The sequence below is a fragment of the Hyla sarda genome, chromosome 10, assembly GCF_029499605.1.
Source record: "Hyla sarda isolate aHylSar1 chromosome 10, aHylSar1.hap1, whole genome shotgun sequence".
NCBI classification, from domain to species: Eukaryota; Metazoa; Chordata; class Amphibia; order Anura; family Hylidae; genus Hyla; species Hyla sarda.
The window spans coordinates 99,082,917-99,092,837 of NC_079198.1; the positions used below are offsets into that span (position 1 = coordinate 99,082,917).

At 44.0% G+C, this 9,921-nt stretch overlaps 1 protein-coding gene across 3 annotated transcripts in view; it reads left to right on the top strand.

Moving 5' to 3' along the window:
* PANK4 (pantothenate kinase 4 (inactive)) overlaps positions 1 to 8,705 on the top strand; it is a 57,746-nt gene extending 49,041 nt beyond the window's left edge. For 2 of the 3 annotated variants that reach the window (XM_056544173.1, XM_056544174.1), the window contains exons 16-19: positions 1,372 to 1,476; positions 1,867 to 1,967; positions 4,907 to 4,975; positions 8,298 to 8,705. In XM_056544173.1, coding sequence (XP_056400148.1) covers positions 1,372 to 1,476; positions 1,867 to 1,967; positions 4,907 to 4,975; positions 8,298 to 8,511 — 489 coding nt within the window. In that variant the 3' untranslated portion in view covers positions 8,512 to 8,705. Of the gene's footprint in view, positions 1 to 1,371; positions 1,477 to 1,866; positions 1,968 to 4,906; positions 4,976 to 8,297 lie in introns of those variants that run through there. The other variant, XR_008848492.1, reaches the window with a different exon arrangement.
* The last annotated feature ends 1,216 nt before the right edge of the window (positions 8,706 to 9,921 follow it).

Consider the following 9,921-nt stretch of genomic DNA (forward strand, 5'->3'; position numbering starts at 1 on the left):
ATGGAGGGGGCATGGCTCTAGGATGATGATTAGATTTTGTGTCACTGCCTGCCTGCTGCCATTCCTGAGCAAGCTTTGACCCTGGAGCATAAAGGGGTACTCCGCATCTGATCCCCGTAACAAATGCCGGGTTCTGGCGTCACCCCCCCTCCCATAGAGATGAATGGAGGGGGCATGGCGTGATGTCAGGACCACTGTCGCTGGAACCCGGCGTTTCTTCAGAACGTCGGGTACTGCGTGGAGATTGTGGGGGGTCCCGGCGGCGGTACCCCCACGATCAGACAACTTTTCCCCTATGCCTTCCTAGCAAGGGAGTACCCCTTTAAACGGGTACTCCACTGGAAAACATTTTTTTTTTTTGTAAATCAACTGATGACAGAAAGTTAAACAGATTTGTAAATTAAGTCTATTAAAAAAAATATTAATCCTTCCAGTACTTATCAGCTGCTGTATACTAGAGAGGAATTTTCTTTTCTTTTTGAATTTCTTTTGTCTGACCACAGTGCTCTCTGCTGACACCTCTGTCCATGTCAGGAACTGTCCAGAGCAGGATAGGTTAGCTATGGGGATTTGCTCCTACTCTGGACAGTTCCTAAAATGGACAGAGGTATCAACAGAGAGCACTGTGGTCAGACATAAAGGAAATTCAAAAAGAAAAGAACTTCCTTTGGAGCATACAGCAGCTGAGAAGTACTGGAAGGATTAAGATTTTCTAATAGTAGTAATTTACAAATCTGTTTAACTTTCTGGCACCAGTTGATTAAAAAAAATGTTTTCCAGTGGAGTACCCCTTTTAAAACCTCTTAAAAAAAAAAAAAAAAAAAAAAAATGGAAGCAGCAAACTGTGAAAACCAAAATTTGTGTCAGTCTCAAAAATTTTGGCCATGACAATATACTACTAGAGGGCATAGCTCAAGTCAAAGCATTGTAGGAACGTTTATGGAGGGGACAGGGGCTGTTTGGATTCTTCTTTAGGCCATTAAACATGTCGTTAGCAATTCATTGCTAATATCACTTGCATTGTGGGAAATCTCATAATGGGGCTTTTATGATGATTGGTAATAACTAGAGATGAGCGAACTTACAGTAAATTTGATTCGTCACGAACTTCTCGGCTCGGCAGTTGATTACTTTATCCTGCATACATTAGTTCAGCTTTCCGGTGCTCCGGTGGGCTGGAAAAGGTGGATACATTCCTAGGAAAGAGTCTCCTAGGACTGTATCCACCTTTTCCAGCCCACGGGAGCACCTGAAAGCTGAACTAATTTATGCAGGATAAGCCCTCAACTGCCGAGCCGAGAAGTTTGTGACGAATCGAATTTACTTTAAGTTCGCTCATCTCTAGTAATAAGCATATGCTCTGTTTTCCAGGGTCCTCCACATAAATGTGCCTTAATATTTGTGGACAACAGCGGCATTGATATCATCCTGGGGATTTTCCCGTTTGTCCGAGAACTTCTCTCCAGAGGTACAGAGGTACAGTCTTGTCTCTTCTTCTGTTCAGATCACTAAATAATCTTTTCAAGGGAGAATCGGCAGCTACGAATTACAATGTATGGTTCTAGTGTCCTTATCAATTGGTGAGATACAACCATTTCCATATTTCTAAAACTAGTTAAATTTGCTTGTGAATTTCTTCCTATAGAACAGTGGTCTTTAACCTGCGGACCTCCAGATGTTGCAAAACTACAACTCCCAGCATGCCCGGACAGCCGTTGGCTGTCCGGGCATGCTGGGAGTTGTAGTTTTGCAACATCTGGAGGTCCGCAGGTTGAAGACCACTGCTATAGACCATAAACATTTTTCTTTATTGGGTTCTTGAAAACATGTATCATGTGCAAAATGTTGTTTGCATTGGCTTTGCAGGTCATCCTGGCGTGTAATTCAGGACCTGCTCTAAATGATGTCACCTACAATGAATCCCTGATCGTCACAGAACGGATTGCCGACATGGATAGCATTATACAGTAAGTCTGGCTTGTGAGTTTTTTCCTGATGACACATTCCCTTTAAAAACTATTTGTACTTTTTGTGCATTTTTTAAATAAAGGGGTATTCCAGGCCAAAACTTTTTTTTATATATCAACTGGCTCCGGAAAGTTAAACAGATTTGTAAATTACTTCGATTAAAAAATCTTAATCCTTGCAATAGTTATTAGCTTCTGAAGTTGAGTTTTTTTTTTTTTCTGTCTAACTGCTTTCTGATGACTCACGTCCCGGGAGCTGTGCAGTTCCTATGGGGATATTTTCCCATCATGCACAGCTCCCGGGACGTGACATCATCATTGAGCAGTTAGACAGAAAACTTCAGAAGCTAATAACTATTGAAAGGATTAAGATTTTTTTTAATAATAATTTACAAATCTGTTTAACTTTCCAGAGCCAGTTGATGTATAAAAAAAAGTTTTTGCCTGGAATACCCCTTTAAGGGTGTTTTTTTTTTTTTTTCCCTGAAAAAGTTTTATACTATCTAAATGTAAAATAATCCTAAAATTTTGCATTATGGTCGCTAGGCCTAATACTACGTTTAGACTTCCTGTCCTGTACAATTTCCCAGGAGTGTCCTCTTTATTAGCGCAGGCAAGATTACAGTGAATGGTGACACCAGTGTATAGATAAGATGGGAACATGCCATTCAAAATAGGTGATGCTCAGAGCTCAGCCCAATCACACCCCCGAGGCACACCGACCTCTGCACAGGTCACAGATCATGCCTAGAAGACTCTTCCATAGGAAACCGGCTGGAAGGGACCTTTTATGTCAAACATGTTTCAGTATCTAAAAAATATATATTTATATATCTAGGTCGCACGTTCTCTTTAAAGGGGTACTCTGGTGAAAATCTTTTTTCTTTTAAATCAACTGGCTCCGGAAAGTTAAACAGATTTTTACATTACTTCTATTAAAAAATCTTAATCCTTCCTGTACTTATTAGCTGCTGAATACTACAGAGGAAATTATTTTCTTTTTGGAATGCTCTCTGATGACATCACGAGCACAGTGCTCTCTGCTGCCGTTATTATAATAATAATAATACGTCTTTATTTATTGTTGTCCTTAGTGGGATTTGAACCCAAGGCCCCAGCACTGCAAGGCAGCAGTCAGCAGAGCACTGTGCTCGTGATGTCATCGGTGTTCCAAAAAGAAAGGAATTTCCTCTGTAGCATTCAGCAGCTAATAAGTACTGGAAGGATTAAGATTTTTTAATAGAAGTAATTTACAAATATGTTAAACTTTCTGGCACCAGTTGATTTAAAAGTAAAAAGGTTTTCACCGGAGTACCCCTTTAAGGAGAACTTAAAAGAAAACAATAGTTGGATGTAATAAGGGAGACTCTCTTTCATGCCATTTCATTCTTTTTAAGTGCTGCAGCATTTCAGAGACTTTATTTTTTGTTAACCATTTTGTTTTATATATAAGGGTAAGTTTTTCCTTTAGATCAGGGGAGCATCCATGGGTGCCAAAAATTTGCCTTCATTAGCGAATATTCTTAGAATTTTAGAATTTTTACTCCCCAAAAAAATCATATTTCTCCTTGGAAAAACTATTTTTAAAAGCATTAAAAGGACTGGGCGGTAAATTGACAATCTTGTCATGGTATGGAGGGTAGGGGTGCAACGAGACTGAAAATTCAGGATGTGCTTGGCCAAAAACCGAAAATGATACTATAATTCCTAGCATGCCCTGACGCAGTTTATGACTCTGTAGCTGACCCAAAACTACAACTCCCAGCATGCCCAGATGCAGATCAATTCTCTGCAGCAGACCCAAATCTAGTAAACCTCACCTCCTAATGCTCTGCAGCTGCGTCAGCGTTTATTGTCCTAGGTGTTGCTTATTGAATAAATACATAAAGTAGCTCCATTTAACTTTACCATGAGAGCTGGATCCAATCTTCGATGAGGTGCGGCCTGTCTGTTCATAGGTGCGGGTTAGTAGAGGTGGGAGCTGTTGCCTTGCTCTTTGTCTGCAACCTGTATTACAATTGTGTATGGTTGGTGACGGTCCATCCTAAAAAATGTAATGAAACCCAGGTCTCTTTGAGACTCTCAAACATGAGCTTCATGTTACCTTATAAGAACAGATTGCCAGCGTGGAACATGCAGATAATCCTTTATTGAGTAAAATCGGAAACACAAGAACATGACGCGTTTCAGACGTGTACCGCCCTTAGTCGTATGAACAAAGTAAGGTAGACTCACCTTATATATCAGAGGAAGTGGTTCACGGTAGGGGGAAGAACAACCCACAATGAAACACTTAACCCTTTAGATTCAAAACATAACAGTGACACATATTAAAAATATCACAATGTGAATACACATGTTAAAACACGTCCATTGTTTTCCTCAGTAGCGATATATAGTGGTATTACAACAATTTTTGCTATATCTCAGCTTGACATGTTCAGTATACACCTCTGTATATGAAATAGATTTGTGTTAAAAAAAACAAAAACTTCTGTTATCATCTGTATTTGCAACGAGGTGTTACTGTTTCTTTGATACATTTCATCTTATATTTTAACATGTGTATTCACATTGTGCTATTTTTAATATGTGTCACTGTTATGTTTTGAATCTAAGGGGTTAAGCGTTTCATTGTGGGTGGTTCTTCCCCCTACCGTGATCCACTTCCTCTGATATCTAAGTTGAGTCTACCTTACTTTGTTCATATGACTAAGGGCGGTACACGCCTGAAACGCGTCATGTTCTCCCGTTCCTGTGTTTCCGATTTTATTCACTAAAGGATTATCTGCATGTTCCACGCTGGCAATCTGTTCTTATTTCCATTGTTTGGTGTAGCCATACGCCTGCCGTGCTGTGGAAAGGACGCCTGTCTGGTGAGCTGATCTACCTGTCTCCTCCTGTTTATGTTTTCTGAAATTTTAATTTCTTTTCCTTAGGCATGCATTGCAGGATGAAAGGTTGATATTGGTGCAAACTGGCTCAAGTTCTCCTTGCTTAGATCTTAGGTGAGTTGGGATTAAAGGGGATATTTTTTCTGTATGTGAAATGTATTCAAATTGAACCCCTTACAATGCTTAAAGGGTACCTCTCATCAAATAAACTTTTGATATATTTTAGATTAATGAATGTTGAATAACTTTCCAATAGCATGTTAATGAAAAATATGCTTCTTTCCATTGTATTTTTCCAGATCAGTCCTGTCAGCAAGCATTTCTGACTCGTGCTGGAGTCCTAAACACTCAGAGCTGCCAGCCTGCTTTGTTCACAGCCAAACAGGCTGTGAACAAAGCAGGCTGGCAGCTCTGAGTGTTCTCCTTTGTGAACAAAGCAGAAAGGCAGCTCGTAGTGTTTAGGACTCCAGCATGAGTCTGAAATGCTTGCTGCCAGGACTGGTAGGGAGACCCCTAGTGGTCATTTCTTCAAAGTGGAAAATTAAATAGAAAGAAGCATATTTTTTAATAACATGCAATTGTAAAGTTATTCTAGTTTTTTTGATGAGAGGTACCCTTTTAAAGGAAAACTGACAGTAGGGTCACCCGCACTAAACCTGGGGAGGGTTGCTGGGAGGAGGACTGTTGCTGTATGTGCCGATTACTCCACCCTCTTTAGACATACTGAGGAATAGAGATGAATATGGACAGAGTTATTGTCGGGAGCAGGCGGGAAACAGCATTTCACATACAGCAGCAGACACTTTCAGTTCAGTTAAGGATATGTTCACACTGAGGAATGTACTTGAGTAATTCCACTCTCTTATTCCGCTCAAATTCTACCGTGAATGAAAGCTCCATTCATTTTAATAATTTTTCCGCTGCTTTATTCACAATAAGGAATTTTCGCAAGAAGAATTTCCTCGCTGAATTCTATCCACCAGAAGATAAAAGCCCATTGAGGTCAATGGGACTTTATTTTTTCCTGACTTAATTTGGAGCGGAATTGAAGCAGAATTTTAAATGGAGAATTCAGAGTCAGACCATTGATGGTCGAGTACTGATCCTCCTCCAGATTTCCTCTTAAAAATTCAGAGTGAAATTCCCCTTCTCATTCTGCACCAATTCCGCTCCAAGCATACAATAGCAGATTTATAGAGTTTCTCCTGACTGAAATGATTCCAGATCAATTCCTCAGTGTGAACATACTGTATACTAAGTAGTAAAAACCTTATTAGCAACAAGATGAATATCTCCAGAACAGCTGCACTGATTTTCACCCAGCAAGAAGTGTTTGAATTGTCGTCATCCACATTATCTAACTACCGTATATACTCAAGTATAAGCCGAGTTTTTCAGCACGATTTTTCGTGCTGAAAACGCCCCTCTCGGTTTATACTCGAGTGAACTCCCCGCCTGTCAATCCCATTCAGTGGTCTTCAACCTGCGGACCTCCAGATGTTGCAAAACTACAACTCTCAGCATGCCCGGACAGCCATCTGGAGGTCCACAGGTTGAAGACCACTGCGGCCTTCGTCATCATCCAGGACCCCCCCCCCCCCTTTAGTTTTCTACTCACCTCCCCTCGGTGGGAAGGACGAGTGAGCTGGTCCGGGCCATCTATGCTGCAGGGACCGTCCGGTGGGGAGGGTTAGTCGTTCTGGACTGTCCATCTTCACCAGGGTGGGCCCTCTTCTCTGCTCCTGGCCCGGCCCCGGACTAGTGACGTTGCCTTGATGGACAGCCCGGAATGACTAACCCTCCCCACCGGACGGTCCCTGCAGCATAGATGGCCCGGACAAGCTCACCCTTCCTTCCCACCGAGGGGAGGTGAGTAGATAACTTAAGGGGGGGGGTCTGGATGATGACGAAGGCCCGCAGTGGTCTTCAACCTGCGGACCTCCAGATGTTTCAAAACTACAACTCCCAGCATGCCCGGACAGCCGTTGGCTGTCCCGGCATGCTGGGAGTTGTAGTTTTGCAACATCTGGAAGTCCGCTGGTTGAAGACCACTGGATTGACAGGCGGTGATGATGATGAAGGGGGGTGGGGTGGGAGGATGACAGGCGGTGATGATGAAGGGGGGTGGGATGATGACAGGGTGATGATGAGGGTGTTAATGACGGGGGTCTGGATGATGTATTTCCCACCCTAGGCTTATAGTCGAGTCATAACTTTTCCTGGGTTTTTGGGGTGAAATTAGGGGCCTCGGCTTATATTCGGGTCGGCTTATACTCGAGTATATACGGTATATATCCATGTTAGTAAGGCTGACCCTGTTGTCAGTTTTCCTTTAGTAGGTCAAATCTGCATGCATCTTCCTATTTAGAACCTTCTTTTTAGTACCAATGGGGAAGTAAAGCTGGTGGGACTTAAACCTTCACCCTCACTCTGTGTGTCATCAGTTGTGCAGTGAAGGGGCTGCACGTGTGCACAGTTCAGTAGCAAAGCCAGCCCCCTTCTCCATCATGACTGAAGCGGAGACAGAGAAGGTGGGATCATTTAGCTATTGAACAAAAATCATAGCTTGCCACCTGTAGGCACAATAACAACACAAAGATGAAGGGGAAGGGAGCTTCCTTCCTGTGTCTGGACCAAAGGAAAAGTAGCGCAACAAAAAACATTGCTACACTGGAGAGAGATGAACAGGGTAACTGATAATAAATGCCATTTAAAGGGGTTCTCCGGTGCTTAGACATCTCATCCCCATCCAAAGGATAGGGGATAAGATGCCTGACCACGGGAGTCCCGCCGCTGGGGACCCCCGTGATCTTGCACGCCGCACCCCGTTTATAATCAGTCCCCAGAGCGTGTTTGCTCCGGGTCTGATTACTGGCGACCACAGATCCGACGGCGTGTGATGTCACGCCTCCGCCCCCGTGTGACATCACGCTCCACCCCTCAATGCAAGCCTATGGGAAGGGGCGTGACGGCTATCACGCCCCCTCCCGTAGGCTTGCATTGAGGGGCGGAGCGTGATGTCACACGGGGGCGGAGCCGTGACGTCACACGCCGTTGGACCTGTGGTCGCCGGTAATCAGACCCGGAGCAAACACGCTCCGGGGACTGATTATAAACGGGGTGCCGCATGCAAGATCACGGGGGTCCCCAGCGGCGGGACTCCCGCGATCAGGCATCTTATCCTTTATCCTTTTGGATAGGGGATAAGATGTCTAAGCACCGGAGAACCCCTTTGATGTTTTTGGATACTACCTATATTGTTTTGACTGGAACCATTAAACTGGTGTGTGGAGTCTTATACTGTAGGCCATGCATACATTCCCTTTAATCCCTGAAAATCCTTCCATATGACATGTTCAAGTACCCAGAATGTATCACTGATCCTTATGCTGCTTGATCGTTCTAATACTCTAGTTTAACATATTTGTGTCTACAGTCGCTTAGACAAAAGCCTTGCTATGCTGGTGAAAGAGAGAAACACAGACCTGGTTATCATTGAAGGGATGGGCCGAGCCATCCACACCAACTACTATGCAGTCCTGCAGTGTGAAAGCCTGAAACTGGCCGTCATCAAGAACTCCTGGCTGGCCGAGAGACTGGGAGGCAAAATCTTTAGTGTTGTTTTCAAATATGAGACTCCACCCAAATGAGGAAACGTTTAGCGGCTCGCCTCAGCCCATTCCTCAGCACTAGTTTTATTCAATTGTAAAGAATGTATTTTTATTACAGGGATGGGGGGGGATATATTGCTGTATTTATATTGTGCTTCTGTGCTGAGATAAAAGGGACAATATGCGTCCATATAAATATATATACAGAGATTTAAATTGTCACTTTCATGCTTTTTGTATAGAAATTTTATATACGTTAAAAAAAAAAAAAAAAAAAAAAAGCTTGACGGCAATATTCTGGGAAGTTGGGAGTTGTATCGTACCCCTAAAATCGGTAAATGTAAAGTGAGCAGTGGTGCATACAGTGTATGTGTCCACACTGTATACTGTACATTTACTTGGCCAGGTGTGTGGAATTGTACTGAATTGCAATGTACCGTATTTTTCGTCAAATAAGACGCTCCGGCATATAAGACGCACCCAATTTTAAAGCATAAAAATCTAGAAAATAAAGATTCTGAACCAAATACAATGTAAAGTATAGGACAGTGATCTTCAACCTGCGGACCTTCAGATGTTGCAAAACTACAACTCCCAGCATGCCCGGACAGCCGTTGGCTGTCCGGGCATGCTGGGAGTTGTAGTTTTGCAACATCTGGAGGTCCGCAGGTTGAAGACCACTGGTATAGGAGGTAGTACTCGCGTGTCCCCGCCGCTCCGGACCCGTCACCGCTGCCCTGGATGTTGCCCTCCATCGCTGTTGCCGTGTCCCCGTCGCTCTGGAACGTCTCTGCTGCCCGGGATCCTCGCTCTCCGTCGCCGCCATCACGTCGCTACGCACGCCGCTCCTATTGGATGACGGGACGACGTGATACGACGAAGGAGAGCGCCGGCCATGCAGGGGATCCCGGCACGGATCAGACACCGAGGAGGCAGGTAAGGTCCCTCCCGGTGTCCTGTAAGCTGTTCGGGACGCCGCGTTTTCACCGCGGTGGTCCCGAACAGCCCGACTGAACAGCCGGGTTAGTGTCACTTTCCCTTCAGACGCGGCGGTCAGCTTTGATCGCCGCGTCTGAAGGGTTAATACAGGGCATCACCGCGATCGGTGATGTCCTGTATTAGCCGTGGGTCCCGGCCGTTGATGGCCGCAGGGAATGCCGGTTTTAATGTGTATTTGCCGTATAAGACACACCAACTTTTCCCCCCCAGTTTTGGCGAAGAAAAAGTGCGTCTTATATGGCAAAAAATACGGTATACACTGTATGCATTGCCACTCACTTCACATTTACTAGGATGGGTGTGAGAGCACCCATGGCGGCGAAATGTATGCTTACTGAAGTGAGCACAATGCAAGTACTATATACGTCACCCGTCATTTTACATTTACTGGTCCAGGGTAGTGGGTGAAATGCTCATCAGGTTTTGCACCCCCAAGAATTTTGCTCATGA